General features: G+C 39.5%; 2 protein-coding genes across 2 annotated transcripts; both read right to left on the bottom strand.

The window, feature by feature from the left end:
• Positions 1-572: 572 nt before the first annotated feature.
• LOC148174923 (uncharacterized) lies at positions 573-1,614 on the bottom strand. Its single transcript, XM_088037228.1, has 4 exons — positions 1,247-1,614; positions 1,124-1,191; positions 962-1,066; positions 573-907 (listed from the first exon to the last, which is right to left on the bottom strand). Exons 1-4 carry the CDS (start codon positions 1,260-1,262, stop codon positions 590-592), a joined length of 507 nt encoding a protein of 168 aa, XP_087893354.1. The 5' UTR covers positions 1,263-1,614; the 3' UTR covers positions 573-589.
• Positions 1,615-2,647: 1,033 nt separating this feature from the next.
• LOC148174924 (uncharacterized) lies at positions 2,648-4,759 on the bottom strand. Its single transcript, XM_088036284.1, has 3 exons — positions 4,649-4,759; positions 3,314-3,556; positions 2,648-3,266 (listed from the first exon to the last, which is right to left on the bottom strand). The coding sequence occupies exons 2-3, from the start codon at positions 3,530-3,532 to the stop codon at positions 2,943-2,945; spliced, it is 543 nt and encodes a 180-aa protein (XP_087892410.1). The 5' UTR covers positions 3,533-3,556; positions 4,649-4,759; the 3' UTR covers positions 2,648-2,942.
• Between the last annotated feature and the right edge of the window lie 17,757 nt (positions 4,760-22,516).

A 22,516-nucleotide genomic window follows, 5' to 3' on the forward strand; every position in this document is an offset into this window, starting at 1 on the left:
TTTTCAAATTTTTGTGGTTTAATTAATGATGGATCCAAATTTTGCCAGTTACTTTTTCAAGGATTTATTTAACATTTTGAGGAATTATGTGTAAGCTGCTATAAAATTAAATTCAGTTCAAAATAGTTCTGCTGGCGCCATCACACTGCCGCTTCAAGAATCTCACAGTGCGTATCTGCCATGTGCCTGCTTTAGATTCTAGATACAGGTTCGGCTGTTATGAAACAGGGAGCGCTTTAAAAGCTCGTTTCAACAGGTGGTGCACATTCAAACTTCATCGGCGGGAACAGTTCATTTGAACTATCCTGGACCGCATTTTACTTTCTTGGGATTTTCTTTAATTGATTTTGGGGACAAAATTACTTGAAATTTATTTGTCTTTTTGTCGAAAGAAGAATCTTATGTAATGTTTTATCGCTATAAAGTTTAGAGAAATTATTTACGAATAGGAAGTTTTGCGCATCCGCCATATTTGCTATGGAATTATTCTTTTCTCATTTAAACACAACAACTTTTGTAAACAAATAGTTTATTTAGTAGAACTTAATGTTTGCCACAGGCACAAATAAATAATTTCCTCCACAAAATCCTAACAATTTTCACAAAAGCACTGATCAAACTGCCCCACGGTGTAAGCCATCCTTGGATCAACATCAACCCAGGGGCGGTAAAGCTGAAACCAATTTTTCTGCCATTCTTCCCAATTGATCTCAACATTGCCCTCATTCGACCTGAATTGATTTGATTGGACTTCAGTTGGAACACAAGAACCGTCACATTTTATCTCCAAATTTTTAGCCCAAAATTCAGTGGGATGGGACAAAATTCCACTTGTTTGCACCCTTTGATTCCGGGAGTAACAGTCTTCGCACAGCAGCTGTTCTTCCGGTGAAGAGAACGGTTGAGTCTACAATTTCACCATTGTTTTATTACGATTTAGAATTTTGGGGAAGCGTTTTACCTTTTTCTGTTCTGTTGGGGCGTCAGTGAAAAGTTTTTTGCTGACACCAGATTTGAATAATTTTCTTCTGTAACGTCGGGTTTGGTAAGGTCGGGATAACGTTTGCTACATTCAGAATAATTCGATAGTCATGAGGAAAATTAAATTAGATGTTGTACTTACCAGATTTATCATCGCTGGTTGAAATAAATGTTCAAAATTTGAGCTGGTGCTAGTGACTTGTGGTTTTTCTAAAATTGTGATAAATTTCACACATTTTTACATTTTTGAATATTTTCAACTTACCAGAATAATTCTGCATTTTTGTTTATGCACACTTCTTACTAAAACTGACAGACGGAAGCTTCAAGACTTTTAAAGTAAATTTGGGTGCCACCCCACTCGTTTTAGGGGTGGTAAATAGCATCCTAATGACTTTGGAAAAACTTTTAAATGGTTCTGATATCGTTCTCTTTAAGTATTACTCAGAATCATTAAGTTAGAGATTTTGTCTTCTAGTGGAAACAGAAAGCTATTTGAGAACATAATTCCAAGTTAGACACCCTAAAAAAATTATCCAATTTCAACGAAACTTTGGAATCTTCGAAAACGTAATGCTTTATTAATTCTCTATAAATAATTTTGATTAGAATGTTTTAGTTGGTAATATACTGACTGTTAAAATTTCGCATACATCGGCTAAGAAAAGAAATTCTAGAAATTTTTACAAAATTATTAAAAAAATTGACATTACGTACTTAACAGGTGCCAAATTATAAATTCCAAGTTTTCTAAAAGTATAATATTATTAGTTTACCTTTTTCTATTTATTTGGACTATAAACTCGGTTTGGTAGATCGATTTTGAAATTAAAATAACATTTGTAAACAGACAAATTTTACAATCACTAATTTTAAAAAATACCCTTTAAAATGCATTTTTTTGAATGTAAGTCAACCTTGGATTGTTTTTTTTTCTTTTATGATTGTACACTGTATATATATATATTTCTATTGTTATGTTGGTTTTTTAATAGTCTAAATTATAAATAAAATATCAACTAAAGGCCTAGCAAAAATCGAAGTACAATCGAATCAGAAAGCAAGACAAGTGTAAAAGAGCTCTTCAAAAGGTGTCGAGAAATAGCGGAACACAATATAAATCGTCTTTTAAAAAGACGATTTTTAAAATGTGTCCACCTTAGCTGGACTTAAAGTGTTTTGACTCGCATGGACTTTATGATAAACTTTTTTGGATTTTCTTTTGCAAGAATGGTTTCTAAAAACATTACACTAACACAATTACACTAACACATAAATTTAATTCATTGCAATTTATTTTTCTGGTCTATGCATGCAAGAAATGGGAAATTTCAACACTTATTTTTTTGGAAATTTATAAAGTAGGAACCATGTTCTCAAAGATACCAAAGTTTTGTTGAAATTGGACAAAAAAATTCTGGGCGGCCCACTTTGCTTGAATTTACTCATTTGATGTTTAATATTATATTATTGCAAATTTATTAATAAATTAATTTAGACGAAATATAGAAATCAATTTGGAATAATAAAATCTGATTCAAAATAATTAGTTATTCTCTTACCTTTTTTCATATATGTACAACTCTTTTTTTATGTTGATTCGGTCAATTTTTAAAGTGGTGGCTGCACTGGATTTTTTTCCAGTTGTTGTAGGACAAGAAATTGGTTTTGGTTTTAGCATACCTATTTATTTATTTGTCAAAATCACATTTTCAGTCTCACCAACTAAGAAACAAATCACAACCTATAAAATTCACCTTGTTTTCGAAGTCTCCATAAAAATAATATCACTAAGACCCTTCCATCATTACATGCGGACATTCAATGAGATTAAATCTAGTCTTTTAAGTACAAAACATACAAAACAACATTTCAAGAGTAAATACTGAACTATTCGCCAAAATAAATAAGAATATTGTCTTGGAGGTAAGACTTAAAAAAAGTACGTCATAGTCATCAAGTCATTCATCATAGTGAGGAGCTTCGAAACAACAATCTTCGGAAGAGCACTTAATCATCACATGTTTTGGCATATTTGAACCTAATACTCGAGTGTACTGAGATCTGTTCTCAAAAAAGTATTGAGTACCCGATTTAAATTTAGCCATAGGAAAATTCCAACCAGATTTCATGTTAGTTGCCAAGTCGAGAAGGTCGCGATTTCCGTAAACGATCTTGTCCTGTTCCGGGATTTTCACTTGTAGTTCTTCGTCTTCAGTTACGACAGCGTCAGGGGTAACAACGTCAGGCTTGTCCTCAGGTTCACTACTTTGATGTTCAAGTTTCTGGAAAAACTTTATTAGCATTAGAAAAGCGAAATAGAAAGTTTTACTTTGGATTGAAGGGCGGTCACCAAGAGATCAAAAAAGTTTTTGGCAATCACTGGATTGAGATCTGGCAACGAAAGGGTTTTTCTCTCTTGAGTGATGGATTTATTGGCAGATTTTGGGCTTTTGAGCAGCACAGCGCCGTGGTTGAAGATATCGGTTAGGCCGTCGGAGAAATGCGATTCGTTCAAACCGGAGAGCGCCAATGCTGCTGGAAGGGCCATGTTTGGCGATGTTACATACAAGTTCTGAAAAAATGCATTTTCTGAAGTTCTGACTATTTAAATTCAATTACCTTTTTTAAAAACGTCTGTTCACTTGTTCAAAATAAACATTTATTCTTGAGATTGCGTGTTTTCTCATATCTATTTACTTACTTAGATTACGTTATCTGGATTAAACAGTTTTCATGGACGAACCAAAACTGATCACTTTTTAACAAGTGCGCATTAATTATTGCTCGTGTTTGAAGTATAATCAATTTTTGGAACCATAGAAGACCACCTCAAATGATTGTTTACTAAAATTTACTTCTCGTCTGTCATCAAGAAGTCATTAGGTCAATAGGTATTTACATTATCTACAAAAGGAACGAAATATCTTCTAAAATGCTCTTGATTATGTAGCTTAAAGTAGTTATTATCAATATCTATAACAAAGTTGGATTTTCCCAAAAGATAACTTTTAGATTATTGTGGATTAACTCATCCTGATGGTACTAGTAAAAAAACTAGATTGAAATATATGTATTAATTTTATAAAGTTGGGATCAATATGAAATGAGATAAGTAATCAGTTCGGTACTGTGGCACCTAATAATAGAAAATCGCGTCACAAATAAAAATAAAACAAAAAGCAAGATTTCCTTATTTGTCTTTAATATCTTTGATGTCATCGATGTAAATATGTATGTAATCCTCAATGCTATCATTTTTTTTAAACAAATCTGACCCATTTTGTCTGCTCTTGTCCATTATTTATATTCCAAACACGCAATTATAAAATCGCATATTTAAAAACGAAATTTATCTCGCTTTGCACAATTTCCAGCATTTCTACTTGTCACTGTTGTTTTATTTATAACCTCGATAAACAATGTTGCGCTGTTATGAAATAATAATTTCGTCCCAAAGAAAATCCAATTCTGATCAGTATACAGGCACGTGCACTTTGATCGGAAAACCACATAAATTAAACACTGAAGTCGTTGCGAGTTGAATTTCCGCTTGTCCCACAAAACTCGCATAATGTTCATTATCTTTTTGAACAAACAAATTCGGACGATGATCCTATCATTTTCCATCAAAAACGAAATGGAAGAAAAAATTTGTACAACTTACCTAAGGATAAAACGCTCACATTCACACACATTCACGAAACGGATGCGACCCTCGTCAATGTCAAAATCTGTTTTGTACATTTTTGCTTAAATCTTATCGAGTGAAGAGAAAAAATCGCGATAAGAAAAGAGATAAATTTATTTTGAGAGAAAGTGCAGATGGAGATTCAGAGAGGGCAGCAGTTGGTGGCGAGGTAGTAGAGATCGATAGTGTTGGTTTGAGGCTGCGCTAGAAGTAGTGTAGAACTCTGTACTGGTGGAAATTAGTTTGGGACTTTACCGCCATGAACGGTGCTGTCGGAGGAAGGAATCTGTAATACCACAATGTTTTGATTCGTGTGGCGCATCGTACTTTGAAATAAAAACATTTCAGCTCTCTTGAACTAGGTTTTGCCTTAGAATTGGTTCTTGAAAATTATTTGGTTAATTTAATAAATGCAATCAAATTATTGTTTTATTTTTTTGTTGACTTTGAAGAAAATTGTAATACAAGTTGGACTAAAATATGACATTTCTACCAACTATGTAAATAAAGTTCCTACATTGATGTCACGCTTGCTACATTTTCAGTCGTGGCATGTGCAGCTAAATGACGAAAATATGAGAGAAAATTAATCTCACAAATTCTTCTTTTTAAATTCCGCAAGAATAATTATGGAAAATCAATCCTTTCTTTCTCTTTTTTGGCTCCCATTTTGTAATCCATCATTACAATTTTTTCTTTTCCTTTATTACTCCCTGAATCATTCCTCCTCCGTACAACAATGCATAAATAATGACCGAATTTCTCCAGTAGCATATCGCGTGTCTCTTCGAATTAATTCACTCGAGTGTGTTTATTCGATTATTTATTTCATCATCACCACCCTCCCTCTTCTCATTCTTCTCGCGTTACTAATCGCGATTTGACATGCCACGTCTATTTTAATTCCTCCCCACAGATCCAACAACACAATTTTTGCGGCCGCTCTGGTTCAGATTTGATGTGTTTGGTTGTTGGGTGTATGTACACGTCAAGCGATCATCCCTTTAATGTCACAGGGGTATGTTTAATTCATGGTTGTGCAAGAGGAGGGAGATGTGGTGATGTGTGTGCTGGCGTTTGTTTGAGTTATGGGCTGTGGTGGAAAAGAGGCGGTTTTTTCAGAAGAAACCGAGGATTTTATTTATGGGGTATCCACCAAAAAAGTGGTTTCCAATGCGGTGGACTACGAATTTTTTGTTGACTTGGAGACTTCTTTTCAGAAGTTCCCATCATTATCACCGTTCTTTTGAGTTTTTTACAATCGATATCGCTTCGATTTCCTCCCGATTCATTTCCGTCTGTCTAGTGTCCGCATTCTTCGCAACGGCTTTCCCTCGGTGGTGTAGGTCATGAACTTAACAATCAATGATATGTTAACAATAGTCGTTACGTCATGGCAGCGTAAACATATTTGCATACATGAAGGTGGTGAAACGTCGGCGGCGGCGATCTCGACGGTGGTAGTGGTGCGCTGACGCGGAGGCAGCACGCCGCCGGCGCGCCGCCCTCCAATCGGAGAAGTTTAATGGCCGAATGGCCGCTCTGATGGCGTGTTGGAGGCAACTAGTGATGTTTGGACGCAGGAACTAATTAGGTAAAGGGGATGATTACAGCGAATTTATACGACGTTTCGGAGGGATTGGACGGAAGATGGGAGAGATAAATATGTACAGAGTGTGCGAAAAATGGGACCCCGAACGCGATAAGTGCCAACTTGGGGCTAATCGGGGGGTTTTAAATAATGCCGAAAACAAGATTTTTTTCGGCTTTTTAATTAGCAATTAAGGAGAGTTAAAATTATGAACCATCAGAGAGCAATTTTCAAAGTTCTGATGTATCTTTGTTTATTGTAAAAAATTTACGTTTTTTAGAAAATTTTATCTTCTTTTTGACTTGTAACATTTCCCATTTTTTTTAATATCTATTGTATTGACACTTTTTTTTATTTAAGGACACGTCAAAAAAGTAAAAGATTTTTGTTTATTTTTTTTGATTTGATTAGTTAGAATTTTTTTTACTGCTAGCTTGAGAACATGTCGCTTTCTTCCGAACTGTGAAATTAAATTTTTCTCCAACAAATACATAAAGAGAAATGTATTTTGGGTTGCCTATGTTAAGCTGAATGTTCAGTGGATATGAAAACAAACGTTATGTATATGTCAGAAATAAAAATAAAAAATAAAGACATGAAGAAATTATTTTTTTAAAGAACACAACAATTTTTTGAAACGAAATCTAACATTTTTTGATTATATTGCCATATTTCCATATTTTAGGCTTTGGAAAGCCTTTAAATCATTACGCATACTCAAAAGTTATAATTGTCTCTTAATAAAATTCGTTTAAGATACCGAAAAATTACATATGATATTTTCCTCTGCAATATAAATAGTCATTTGATAGAAGCGTTTCTGAAACTTTCAAGTTGAAAATTTAAACGCTTCTGAGTTTGTTTTAACTTGACTATAACTCTAAAATTCTATTGTTTCTGGTTTGTTTTTTCTTTCTCTCTTGTCGTACATTGTAGGTAAAACCCCCAATGTTGGCAGTGTCGTATCACGAAATATTTACAATTTCCGACCGAGTTTATACATCGTCTCCAACACAATAGGCTCACCAGCTGGTCGGCTTTTCAGTGAAGGCATGTGGCAAAATCAATATGAGCTCAGTGGCGCGGACTTGCGGCGATGCCCGGAACCGCTATTGTTAAAATCTAGCCGATATTACATCACCATATTACATTTTAATATCGAACCAGAGGGTCCACGACAACCCTGCGATCCTTAGACGCGTACTCGACGACGCGCGAACCCTTAATTGCTTTCGACGACGGTTTTTATGGAACAAGGACAAAGAAGAGTAACACTCGATGGGTCTCATGAAGGGGTTTACGGCTTTTTGTTTTTGGTTTAAAGGGATTTCGGAGCTGAGGCTGGAACGGTTCTTGTCTCAAGAATGCAGGTGGAGGTGTGTGGAAAAAATGAGATTGTGTCAAGCTAGAAAAGCAGTTTTTCACAAAACTTGACTAATTATTCATCCAATCACCGCCACAGGTGCTGCAGCCCACCCTCACCTCCCACCCCCCATAAATCATCGCCAACTAAACCCAAAATCAACACACAATAGCAGCGCATAAAACAAATGACGCTTAAAAATGAGCTTCGTCGCCGTTCAAAAGCTCGAAATGTCGCTTGCGATATTTCACGGCGGTTGTGAATTCGTGGAAGTCGTCGCATTCTCCAGGTGTCAGCGTGACTGATGGCCCCCTGCGTCACTTCCTCTCTTCGGCAAAGCCTCGACTTGACACTCGCCGAAAAAATCAAAATAAAATATCGACGACGTCAATGGAAGCGAGGGCCCATTCATGGGCGCACCTGAGGAATGTGAACATCAGAGATGGGACGGCGCCCTGGCGGCTGGTGGGGGTGGAAAATCAGTGCCAGCTGCTGGACTTTACCTGCATGAGGACAATTGAAGAGCGTGCGAGGGCCTTCCAAGAATGTGCGAGGAAATGTAGTAAACGACACCTTTAGGGTATTAATCACGGGGCTGTCAATGGGTGGACGATTTTTATGGGTTGGGAAGAATTATTAGGCGAAAAATTCGCCAGAATGTGAGAAGATTTACTTCAAAGAATTCAGAAAATTTCCGAAATTCTCTTAATATAATCTCATTTCTTGTTGCAGATTGCCCCGATGGCCATTCTGAGGTAAGTCACGTGATCCTTTGCCCAGCCGACTTCATTAAAACGTATTTAAGTCGTCTGTAATTGAAAGATGGGATTTGCTCATTGTGAGCGGGGCCCACAATGGCCGACTATTTTAGTCCAGGGAAGCGGAAGAAGCTCGGACAATGCGCGGATTAAGCGACTTGAGATGGACGCGAACGTCTTCCCTCGCTTTTAATATAAATATAAATACAAGAGATACGTTTTTCGCCCTTTCCCAGTCTCTGAATCAAACAGTGCAAGAAGTGTCCTCAATGGTGCCGTTAACGAGTCATACCCAGCCACTGCATTAATTTATTCGAAGCAGGGTGGGGGTGAAAAATAATCTATTTTCTTTGTAAACTACTTTAGACGGCGTTCAAAGCTGTCGCTTGTAATTATTCAAGTGGGTGTAGTGGCTGCTGAACTTGTAAAGCTCTTAAGTTTTGTTGGCAGGCCTGAGTTCGCTCTACGGTTGCCAACTTTGCCCATTAATTACTACAAGCGACTTAACGGAACTGCTCTAAGAGTTGGTGGTTTTTGCGTGGACGGTGACAAAAAATTTGGCAATTTTAATAACCGCAATAATACTAATCGGCCACAAAAAAACTTCTCGGGTGTTTTTCTTTCACTATAACTTATTCCCTGAACAAGGCTTGTCTCTTACGAAACGATAATATTCCCGTCCAAGTCCATAAATATCCTCTAGCTTCGCAAATCCCTCCGTTTCGTAATACAAACATATCGCTGCCTCTTTAGTGGCAGCAAATCTAGTTCGGAAGACATTTGTAGTAAGGAGCTGGGAGAGAGGAAGCATCTTCTGTCGGGAGATGAATTGGCAAAGTTCCTCGCAGGAAGCGAGAGCGCTAAGACAAAGTGGAAAGCCACCCCTAACTTTATATGGATGCATTTCGTCGTCATCTTCTTGTGTATGCTGGCAACGGCGGCTCGAATGTTTGCACGATAAATCGACGTGGCTTGCCGGAATACTTCTTATTTTCGAATTTATCGCCCCGGAGGAAAAGAACGGACTGACCTCCGCAACGTGGAACGATTTTAAAGTGGGGAAAAAGAAGGAAAAATACACCAAGTTGATCTTTCTTAGAACAAACTAAGGTAGCGGGGCATTGTTCCAATTCTTTAGAAAGAAAAATTAGTTAGACATCAATTTTCAAATCCACAACTACAAAAATAGCAAGGACGAACAGGATACTGCAAAGCACATTTTTTGACAAATTGCCCGGTGTTAATGGTGGATCTAAACTGCCTTCCCGTTTGTTTTTTCTTTTTCCTTGTCGCGTTTCTTAATTAATTAAAATTCGCCGTAGCGATGGGCGTCAGCAAAGTTTTCCAGTTTCCATCCAGCGATTTCTGCTCCCGTGAAGAAAATGAAATCGCAACGACGTTTCGTCCCCCACAAACCTTCATGCTTCGTTCGCGTCTTTGCAATTAGTTAAACGAAGTTCCTCAGATGTCACGCGGAATACAGATGGAATTTGCGCCGTTGCACATCATCCAAATTACTCCTATTCATTAGCGGAACATTTGCCAGGTGGAATGACGGACGAGAAAACAACTCAGAAAACTGTTACGAACGAGTAAAAGAAAGAATTGGAAAGTAAACTTTGTACAAAGAATAATTTATTCGAACATGTCTTCTCTTCACTTCACGACGTTGCATATTCGGTTCCCCTTCAATCAAGACTTGTGTTTACAAAATCTCGATTCGTCATATTTTTCCCTTGGGTGCGCCGTCACCGGGCTTCACCTCATTAAAATCCGCCCCCGACACAAAGTCAACGTATATTTAATATAGTCGATTAACAATTTGATTGAATTTAACAGAGTGAGGGGTGATTTGCGAGCGCCTTCAATTAGAATACTAAATGAAGTAGCGTGTCCTCTTGGTACCTTGCATCTGACACTACGACCGACAGACGGCGGGTCAATCGACTTGTCGCCGCCTCCGGCCCATGTAATTACTCCAAATATGGTTTGCTTGATTTTATATTGTCCACTTTATTATATTTGGTGGGCCCGACGTGGTCGCTTGTTTGTTGGAACAAGGACGTAATTGGGTTTGCGACAGGGGTGGTTTTTCAGAGTGGAAACGACAACACGAAAACATCGCGGTTGGGTGAATTTTTCAGTTTAACTTGATTTTTGACCTTTTGCGAAAATTACATTATTTCTCGTTGAAGTATTTAAATTTCAATTGAGTCATGGGAGTGCTGGATTTATGGGGTGGGCGTCGACGTCGGCACGCGTCCTCGTCATAATCGAACTAACAGGATACGGCTCTCTCCTCCAGGACCCTTTGGACGGATTAGGACGGCTTACTAGCGCACCGATCGTCAACTCCACGCGTCATTACGTATTAGAGTTTCCGTCGGGGATTCCCCCGAAGATTATCGTTAATTGTGGATATCGGCGGCGGTTCAATGCTTCGTTAGGCTACGTTTCCGACGCATCTGTCATTATTCGTGACGGATTATTGAAGCGCGATGACAGTCGAGGGGCGTATGTGAAGAGGGTGCAACCATATTTTATATTCAAAAATTAATATGCGGCTGGCAAATTTGCAAAATGAGAGTTTTTGGGTTGCACCACCGACAATTAATTAATTTGAAGGTTTTAAAATCGTGCGGAAAATTAATTCTGGCAGAACCGGATCGCGTATTTTTCCCTTGAAAGCTCTTTGTCCAAATGAAGCAAAAGTAAATAAAACTTCGCGCAAGGTAATGAATATGACGCCATCCACGTCCTCATCAACATTCCAACATACGAATCTGTTTTAGTTGATGTGTAGATGCAAATTGCCAGTCTGAGGCACTCCCGTATGCATCGTTGTCGGAGGTGTGGCAGCAGCAGGAAGATTTAATTTAATTTGTCGCCTTCCAGTTGATGTCGAGATGGCTCGAGGGTCCAATTAGTGCACCGACCTATGCCAGCCACCTCAGAATGAAGAGTTGTTTATGTTTCTTTCAATCTTTCACGCTGCGGCTTTTTCGTTTTGTGTTTTTTCTGGGGCACGTCTTGTTATACCACGATTGCGGAGAGCTGGCGAGTCAAATATATTTGCAACAAATATCTCCGCCAATTCTTTGTTTTGTGATTCTCCCTGAAAGTTTGCCAACCCCTGCAAAAACAAGAAGTAAAAAGTCGAAACAGACGTTTAGATAAACATAAAAAGTGCAAATGGCTCAAGATTACTCCCATTTCATAACATCTCGGCTCCCCTTTATATCGGCTGTTAAAAATATCTTAATGTAAGTTTAAATTCTATCTGGAGTTAAGTGCCGGGCAAATAAACCGGCCGACGGAGGCGGCGGCAATTACTTTTCTTATTTCTTCTTTTTCTCGCGCCAAACTTGAACTTTCACCCCTCGAGACGGATGCTTTTGAATGGTCCGCGATGGTCCCCGATTTGAATATATTATGTCATATTGTGACGGGACGACCTGGGGACGGCTCAATTTGTCCACTTAATTGTGAGTGGGTGGCGGGCGCAAACTTTGACCCTGCATGGGTGGCGGTCTCAGCGGGGTGGAAACCGTAAGCTCCACACATTTATAATTCAATTTGGAATTCAACTTTAAAGGCGGTATCAGTTTTAGAGGAGCTTTCGAATAAGTCTGAAATTCATTCGTTGTCAAAGACGCCGACAATTAAGCTCTAATTCCGTTTGATGATGTTGTAGGTGTACATGTGCGCTTTTTTGTGAAAGCGCATCGTCGAATGCGCTGAATCCGGTCCATTACCGTAAAAAGATAACGATTTCGCGCTAGTCGAAAGAGAAACAGCAAATAATAAAAAAGCTGCAAAGTGAATTGATCAAAGGCGCGGCCGGAGAAAAACAGACTTGTGCAGGTATTGAGGTGTGCGTATCGGCCGAATGCATCCAGAAGAGCTTTCAAAATATCAAAAACCTGCTTTCACGAGCTTAAATTCGAATGTAATTGCTCGAATATTCGACGAGAGCTTTTCTCGTCCTGTTTTTATCCGATAAGAAATATGAGAGCGCGCAGCCGATGATGGATCGCGAATTATCGCGCGCATTCAGACATTTACATCGCGAAAACATGTTTGCCGACAGACGCTCTAATTACCGAAATAAAAATCGACCGGATTTTTCCGGTCGCGCCGAATCAATCCGGAAGACAAAAGGAGGTAATCAAATCCTCGCACATTCCGGGCACATCCTGAGACGTGCCCACCCGAACTAAGTCTCTTAATTACCACCGCTGAAAGCGACTCCGGGAAAAGTTCCCTAGACTTAATTACCCGGAATAATTGTCAGGCCTTGTTAGCTCCATGTGATGTGACTTGGCCCGGAACAATCCAAGTCTATATTCATCATAATCATAAACACATATCTCTTAAAAAACGTGAATCAATAGTCGCAACAAAAAAAAAACAGATAAAAGCTCCAAGTATGATCATCCATTTCCTTTGATTTGAATCATTTGATGCTTACATAATGCCGGAGACCTTGACCGGAAATCCGGCCCGAAAGATCGTTACGTGGGAACCCCCTCCGACCGGACCTGTTCCTCCAGAGGTGGCTGGACCAGACCGGTTCTTCTCCTTCTTCCCATGAACTTAAGGTTAAACAAACGAAGGGGAAAAATCGCGAGATAAATCAAAACTTGATGGCACAGCTGGCACGCGAAAAAACTTTATCCAACTGTATCAATTTTTCTATTTCTCCCCCGCTCTAAACCGTCTGTTTTAATCTATATCTATAGCGTCTCGTGGCGGCCACGTGTCCGCACTAGGTATCCCCAAGCTTACACCCACTTGGACGCTTTTTACTCATGTTTCCCACATCGAAGATGGATGTGAATACTGTGACAACTGGGGTCGAACGACACTTCATCCACCGCCGCTGTTTGATTTTATAGGGTGCAATGAATACGAACTGTATTGATGAATTAGATGTCGTCGCAAATTATTGCCAGGGGGTGGCTGCACTCGCCACCAATTAAAAATGTTTAGAGCTGCTGGCATTTTGGCAATCAAAGGGTTGAAAGGGCACACAACCAATTCCGATGTTATTTCAGTTTGAAATTACATTTTAATCCGTTGTTGTTGCGAGAATATTTACAGATGTGTAAGCAGAATTGAATTTGGGGCTTTGTGGGCGAAATTGGCGGCAACAATGGGCAGGGGTGGCGACTTCTCTGCTAACCAACACGAATTTACAAAAACAAAACTGATGGAGAAATCGTCAGCCGGACTAAAAGTTTTGATTTTTTTGCGGGTTCTTACTTGCAGATCCGTTGACTAATTGCCACCATCTTTCTGTCGTAATTTCTGTTTCTACTCAAGTCCAAATTAATGGTGGATTGTGGCGAGTATGCGTATCGCAATTCAGGCCGTGTCGCTCTAAAATCCTACTTTAATAGCTATAATCGTGCGTGAGTGCAGTGTTACCAGGGTGACCGCCCCTCGCAGCCCGGTCGTATTTGCCAACACGCGGATTGTCACCCCAATCTCCCCACGTCAACCCCCAGAGCTTCAGTCACATCGTTCGAATTCAATCTCAGGGGGAAGTCGACTCACGACGCTAAATTGATGTTTGATATTTCGTTCAACGAACACGATCATTTTTTTGTTTAAAACGCCCCACAATGGGGTAAACTCGTACAAGAGGACGCACTTAACACTTTTGAATTTTGCCACCGAAAAATTTCATGCATGAACAAGAAATTTAATGGAAAACTTTGAGAAATAAACTGAAAATGATAATAATTACAGGAGTGGTGTCGGCGGCGAGCAGTTTCGTTTGCATCTTGAGCATCCAGGTGTCCCCGTTTTATCGTCCCGTTTTCCCGTCGTCCGGAAGCGCCAGTAAAAAGCGGTTTAGATAAAGGCGTCCCTTATCAGCGTTGTATTCGGTGGCAACGTGATATTTTCTCGTTTGGCTCGGGCCAAGCCACCGGCGCGACATAATGCTTTACATAAGTTAAAATTATCGGACATCTCGTGCCCACGCGCCCACTATCTCATGCATACATTACAACCCGCGCCGCTTATCCTGATTTACGAGCTGCGACGCGTAATTGCGTCCAGAATTTTTTCTTGTTCTTCTGGGAGAAACGCGATGTTGTGGAACTTGATTAGGCGCTAATGAATTGTGTCGGCGGCGCGTACAATCGGATTAAAGTCGCCCGCCCCCAGACACACGCTCAATGTGTTTTTCGATTCAATTATGGCACGCCGATAGGAATTTTAACTGGGGTAGTGCAGTTTCAGATAAGAGGGTTTAGGGGAACGAACGGACGAAGAATGAAGATTGAGGTGCGCTGCATTTTAGAATTTAGAGAGGCGACCGGGACTGAGCTGAATAAAAATAGACTTTATTAGATTGAGAAGTAAGGCTAATCTCACTTAAGGCACTTAAGGGACGGCCAACGCGCAGCTGAATACACTTTTGTTTTTATTACAAAATTAAATTTCTTCGTTCAATTTGGTTATTGAATGTCACTCGGACTGAAATTTTCTCCTCGGACACGACTATCTCACTTTCGCTTGACTGAGCTTATGCAGTATTTCGTCTAAGAAAACAGTACCATAATCACCCCGCATAATCCCCACCGCAGCCTCCGGAGTCCTCCGGGCGCGCCATGCAACCCCGGATTGAATCGAGGAGCTTAGAGCGGCTCACCGAGCCCGCACATAATCGGATCGCAGTTATCATCGCCCAGTCTCTAATCGGCACACGCTAACCCAAACACAGCATATGTGCACCCTTAATGCGACACGAACCACCCGGATTCGATTCCGGGAATGAACGAATTCGATAATAAACCGAAAACATTAATTAACTCCGGTGAAAACTGTTTCGACGGACTGACAACGTTCATAATTCATCCGGGAATTGATTGGATTCCAGGAGTTTCGAGCCTATTAATTTGAATTATGGTTGATAATTAGCCCGAGGTTGTTGAAACGAAAAACTCTATTAATAACTCACAAGTACGGGAGTTTTTGCGAAATTCAACCTGGGGTACAGAGAAACTAATTATTGAAAAGGGAAATGATGGGCACCTTTTTATGAAAATGGAAACGGTCCGCACAAATTTTTTATTATTGTGACAGTCGCTCAAACGCCCTTTTTTATATGATAATTAATGTAAATATAAATATCAGGGTGTCGGCAGTAATCAATAATGTTTAAATTTGCATAGATATTCCAGAGAGAAAATAGTGACAACAATTTTACCACAGCAATAAACACGTTGTTATCTAATACAAAACATAAAAATCAAGTTACCTTAGAGTTTTGGTAAACGTAATTTTTCCTGCAGTGAATTTTTTGTATCCGCCAAATTTAAAATGTGACTCTTTGATTGGACGTTCTGGCAGAGCGAGTTTCAAATTGCTGATTTTTTTTAACTTTTGCGGAATGTTAAAGAACTGTCGCATTTGTCAAATTGACACGAAATTGTACAAGGTGTTTATAAATATTTCTAACATGGTGGCTATGAAATGTGAAAGAAATTTGCCACTCATTACAAATGTGGGTTTATATTTTTTAACTGACATTTGTAGTTAACCTTAATCATGGAGCAAAGTAAGTTTAAAAAAACTGTTGTAGTTATGGTTTGAAACTTGAAAATCATAAACTTTGGCAAAACCCGTAACTTGAGACGTCGTTGACGTAAGTGGCATTATAAATAATTTTCAAGATAGTTGTATTCACTATGAAAACAAAGGGGCAAAATAGTGAATGACAGGAATTTCAGAGCCACCCTTGATGCTAGAAACATTATAAACACCTTGTAGGAGCATCAACAACAAATTTTGCAATTCTGTTACTAAAAAACTTGTCAGTTGCTTGTGTAGCCATCTATTAATCAACATTAACATGTATCCATTATAGTAGGTATCTAACTTATTCCTTTTAAATTCTGCTGATTTCTAAAATAGCTTCTTTATAAATCGCTAAATTCTCTGCAGGAAAAATGAGGTATAGAGTGTACCTGGCAATCTGCACAAATCCAATTCTCTATGAGACTGTACTTTGAAGTTTGTTGTCAATAATATTACATTCATTTCTTTAATTTTAATTTATCTAAGGGAAGCGGTAGGGATTCTGATGATACATTATTAGGAAATTATCAAGTTCTTACTTATTTTTCGAACAAAGTAAATTTCTAGTCGAATTTGAATCTGTAAAATAAAAAAAAATGACATTAGAAACGTCAACTGTCCGTTCACTTACGCCAACTGTCACGTTTAGGATGTTTTGTTATCTTCAACTTTAGTAACTTTTATGTTGAATGGAAATTACAACAATTTTTGTTATTACTGTCAACATATTGGCTCTTGGTAAAATGTAAATCATTGTGTTGATTGCTTGATTCTTTCGTGCGCATTCTGTGGTCTTTTTCGTCTATTACCGAATGACATATTACCTCACAATGGCCTATAGATCTCGGTTTATTTGCAAATAAGTGGCCACCTCCGATAATTGTTAAGCTCCCTAAGCACGCGTGTCTAAAGACCTTCCGCGACACATGAATGGCCTCAGATTGCAAATTATGCCAGAAAGAGAAACCAACATCGGCCGACTTTTAATTCATTGCTTTACCATTGTCATCTTTCATCTCTATTGGGTATTATTACGTGTTTATACTTAGCGCGCATTTAAAACTCCGCCATTCAAGCCACATTACAGGATTAAACTCTTGTTATTTACACGGGATCGTCAGGCGTTAAATAAATCTCAACAAGACGAAAAAGTCGAATTGTTATTCAAAGTGAGCGCTGGAAATAATCGCGTAGCGCTGCTGTATATATTAAGACAATTGATAGTCTGCCAGTGACACTAGATGGATATCACTGACATGCGGACTGATGACGTAGGAACACGTGTCGGGACGCCCCCTCGTTTACGGACACTCGAACTATTTAACCCACAATTTTCGGACTTATTAAAAAGGCAAATATTTGGAGAGCGTGCGAAACAGAAGCTGCGACAAACAACGGATTGCGGCCACTTTAAACTCAACGAAAATAAACAAAGAAGGATCGAATTGCTAGGAAAACACTCCCAAGGGGCGCAAATTTGTACAAAATTAAATGGTAAACAGACGAATAGTATCACAACTCGCCATCTTGTTTTTCAAAAAGTCAAATTGAAGTCTTCGTCTAACGCGTTTTCGCCGTAAATGGATAAATCATTACCATTACCTTTTATTCCTGTAAAACGACTTCTAATTAGAAAAACTTTCTCTCCCTTTGTCTTAACTTTTTGCAACAATGGCGGTGAGTCATCCCCCGTCGATCCAGCATCAACAGCGGCGCAAATTCTGGCAAAGAGAGCCTCCGCTTCTGCCGTCATTAGCACGCACGCGCTCGCTTCCGTTTCCGTTTCCGTTCGTCGCGCCCCACGCCCGTCTTAACTTAACCCCGTGTTCCTCCGTTTGCGCTAATGCAGTTTGAATTTTTAACTTGATTTATGTCGCCCTTTGCGCTACCTAATTGAATATTCTTGTTTGTTTTAAAATAAAATTTGTCATGGTAGAGTTAATCTCGACTAAATTGGCCGGTTTTAATCGAGTCAGAGGACGCACCACCGAAATTCTCCCCAACGAATCTTTCTCCAGGTGCTCTGGAATTGTCATGCAAATTGTCGACCCAGGTGTGGAGGAACCGGTCCACGAAAGGACAAAAATATCGGCTAAAAATGGAAAAACCATTTTGGTTTCTTCGAGTTTATTTTGTATTTAGATAAATTATTTGATCCTGAGGTTGGACGCGCCTTGTGCGACTTCGCCCAGGACGTGTTTTCTTCCTGTGGTAACCACGATCCGGTTCAAGGTGCGTCTTCCGGAAACGAGTCCGTTTTTGCCTTCAACCCTTTCGTTCGGTGATATTGTCTGGTTGTATTGTTTTGTCGTCGAGGTGCCCCGCTGACAGCTAACTAAGTGCGTGTCTGTCAAAACCAGGCCCGGCTCGGCAGCTATCATCGCAGTTCCGGACCATTACACTCACACCATTGTCTTTGCTGATGGACATGTCTACGACATTCGCGATAAGATATTGATATGTCCACTAGTACACACCCCTGGTGCCTCATACACAACAATGGGGGCGAATTAGAGGGATTGATTAGAAAGTTTTTGGGCCAGATTCCGGAAAAAGGGTTGCGGAGACCTCGAACAAATTTGGAGCCTAGTCGGTATTAATTTTCGAAATCCAAGCCCACTTTCGGTAAACTCTGCAGACGTGGGGGAAAGTTCAGTAAAATGTTTGATCTTCCCAAGCATCCCTGAGCCTCTCAGCCCAAATCTCGAACAAACCCAGACATGTTCATTAATATTTAAACGTCTATTAATCCTCGCATGAGAATGCAGGCGTACACACGTTGTCGCGAGCGTTTAACAAGAAAAACCAGCACGGCTAATACGCGAAGGATGTGAACCGACACGAACAACTCTTCTTCGAACAGGACTTAACTCGCGCCAACACTGTGCAGGCATGTTCCGAGGACATCCGTCATTCTCCACCTTCAACGAATATTAATGACAGTCATAAATTTTCGGTTTATTCGGCTGAAATCAGTGTTTTAACTCTTGGACGCTGACTCGACGAAATTTTCTGGGTTAGAGATGACCACGGAGCGGTTTTGTTCCCACAACAACGAGCTAAATTGTTTCTAAGAAGTCAGAAGAAGAGTTTTTGTGAAGCTGTTGTTGATTTAGCGCAGTTCGTGCGGAAGAAGAGATGGAATGATCCAATTAGAGAGGATTCATGATTAATTATAGGTGTTGGGCGATGGGCGAACAATGTGGGTGATTGGTACCATCAAGTTTAGTGTGTTGTGCTAGTTTTAGAGATTAGACCATTGGAGTTGTAGGTAAAGAGAGGAGTAGAAAAGTGCTTATTGTCTAGCTTTTTTACAGAAAAATCTTCGTTGTTTACTTCAGTTAAATGGACTTGGAACGCTCTTTCTAACTAGTGTTTTTGAGCAAACTTTTGTGTAAAATTCTCCTAAAATCACTTCTACTTTCTCTCCGCTCATCTCTTCGCCGTCGGTGCTTACTAGGTCCGTACGGGCGACTTCCGGTTCGGTTGGAGTGCTAACAATGGACTCTGACAACAATGGGCCGCACTCACAGCCGCCATCGATTACCGATACCGCCGCCAACTTGAAGCAGAACACTCGTTATGACGGAATCCCTTCTTATTACGCACAAGGCGAATTCGGGAACTTAAATAGTCTAGAAAAAACACAAGAAAAAAACAACTACGTGCCGAGAAGAGAACTCATAAATCTACGAATGTAAATCTACCCTTGAAACGCACGTGAACTTGCGGGCTCCCTCTGTGAACAATGGAATTCCGATTGTAGTTGCCCAGATGGGACGTGGCTACCGAAAGGTCTGGGGAATAAGGAGGTGATGGTTGGATGGGTGGACAACACAGATTTTCGCACACCTGGGTTGGGTTGTCGGGGTGCACTTCGAAAGTGGTTGTTGCACATAACGTGGTACAGTCTGGCCATAAAGTTCAGGAGACAGAAAGAGACACCATTTTAAGTTTCGAGAGACCAAAAAAGTGCATTTTTTATATTTCAAAGAGTCCGATTTTTTATTAGCTTTACAAGTCCTCTACATCGTTACAATGACCACCTGTATTATTACTATATCTTCCAATTCCGTATTCATATCGCCCCAAAACAATGAATGGTCCTTCGAACCCTTGGTCGGCACATCAAACGCCATCAGATTCCTATCTCTTGTGTTCTGTCCACATGGGGTCTTTCAAAACATTCGAACCCACTGTTTTAATCTCGACCAGAAGCCCCTGTGTAGGATTTGCGAAATTATTTTCTTCAAGATCGGATTACAGCCGCTTTCAGGTACAAGATTTTTTTTCTTCCACTGAAGGCAAAACGAAATAATTGCGACTGTCTTTCGATATTTGATATGATGTGAACGTGGCGGTTTCCCACGAGATAGAATTGTGAGAAAAATGAGAAATATCGAGTTGAGGTATGACGTGGAATTTTGTTCTTCAATGTGTTCGTGCTGGGGAAAAGAGTAATTACCCAATAATTAAACGAATGCAGCGAGGACCAGATTTGCAATCATCTTAATTGCTTTCCGTCCCTTTGAACTGGGCGATGGGAGGGCGACGTTTAACTTTTTGTTGAGTTTAAAAATACTGCAAAATACGAATATAATTGAGTGGTTTTGGTTTTTATTTTAACTCTTTATGTAAGCTGTGACAAAAGTTTATGGGAGCTTTCTACAGGCACAATAAATGTTGTAAACGTAAAATTTACGAAGAGGTCGTAACGGACTATTTTGCGACTTCTGGTATTAAATGCACTGATTTACTCCCTGGAGTTAAAAAAGTATTAACTATTTTAGTACCCACTTATTTGAAAAAAAAGTTCTAACTCAGAATTTAAATAGAGCGGGTCAAAATCTGACATTATAAATGTCTCGTTTTTTCGTTTTTGATTCGTTCAAGCTGAAAACAACAGAATTTTCAAACTCTTCATTATAGTTTTGACAATTCTGCTCAGCTACAACGACCATGTCAAAAAAAATCAATAAATCTTTAACTTCAAACTGTCAATTGAGATAAGGCGGAGCTACCAACTGTTTTCGGATTTCAACGCCTGCTTAGACCTGGTTTTATTCGATCATTTGGTTTTGATGGTCTGTTTGTTTGCTATAAAATTGATATAAACTAACAAAGTAAGGTACATGAGTACATGGGTAAGAATAGAAGACTAACTAAACTTTTGAAAATTGGAAGTTCTAGTTTTTTGGTGCAACCCTGAAACACTGAAACTCTCGGAACAAAAGGAGAAGACGGAAACGAAAATCAGAAACATTTTCCATTAGGACCTTTATCAACCCAGCATTTTCCGTTGTTTATCCCCAAAAATAATCGAATTTTTCCGCTACTTTCTCTCGATTCAGTAATTGAAGCATCAAAATTCTCTAACCGCCCCCGCACCGCCACCCTCATCCGTCATTCCACCCTCAACTAGCTCACATTGGCAGCTAATTTTCCTTCTGAAATATTCATATTTTCCACGCAATCCTCTCAGGTTTCAGCTCTGAACTGGATTCTCCGTCCTCGCATCTTAAAGAGTGGGGTCTTGCGCCACGCCCATGCAATAAGGCGGAGCGAAGAGAAGCCCCACCTGTCCACCTCAGCGCCCCTGTCGTCGACTACAGCAAGCACTTTCCTCGTCGATCATTCCGATCATTTGCATATAAATCTGCGATCGGAAAGAAGAGCGCTTATTAGCGCCGGAGGCGTCAACAGATCAATCTTTCGGCAATTATCGGTAGGAATCGACATCTTGAGCTTTTAGCGAGAATGGGCCTTAGCGCCCTGCACGTTGGAGCTTTTTTCAAGCGCGGTAAATACGCACAAGAATGACAATATTATTATGGTAATTCTATTAAGTATTGTCGACAATAGTACAACCTGTTGGTTTTGAATCGGGAACGTTTCACGGACAACAAAATTATTTGATAACAAATGTCGACACCCCAACAAAAGATGCCGGCGAATGTGTCGGATGCAGCTTTTTGTTTCCGACGACCTGCGACGCTTGAAGGCTTTGTTTACGCTGGAACGATGGATTTTTAATGTGGCAAATTGAGAATGAACTTTACAGGGACGGCCTGTTGCAACGGTTATGTACAATTGCGGAATTGGGATAATGGAAATTGGTGCTTTGAACGCGGAGCTTTTCACGACCTCGTTTTCACTTATACATTTTTTTATGCTTGTTTTCGGTGGGAAAAGGGCCACTTGACAAAACCTTTTCACTTGTTTTTTCATGCTTTACGCAAATTTTAAACCGCAATGTAGGCCAACAAAGGAAAGCTTTGAGCTTTTTCTCGAACTGTGACTAAAAAATAGCAAATCGACACTAATTGTTACCAATTTTTTCAAATAATTTAGGACTCTTTACCTACTAAATGTTCCAATTCACGAATTTGGAAATTAGGAAGCAGAAAAAAAACGTCGGACAACATTTATTTAGAACGTTTAGGAATATTGACTTAGCTTAATTAATTACCAACAAATTACAATTTTTTAAGAATAGTTCCAGGACTATTAAAACATGAAAAGAAATTGTTTTAAAAAAT

The sequence above is a fragment of the Gnatocerus cornutus genome, chromosome 5, assembly GCF_029298725.1.
Source record: "Gnatocerus cornutus isolate USDA-ARS CGAHR chromosome 5, icGnaCorn1.1, whole genome shotgun sequence".
In the NCBI taxonomy this organism is placed as follows: domain Eukaryota; kingdom Metazoa; phylum Arthropoda; class Insecta; order Coleoptera; family Tenebrionidae; genus Gnatocerus; species Gnatocerus cornutus.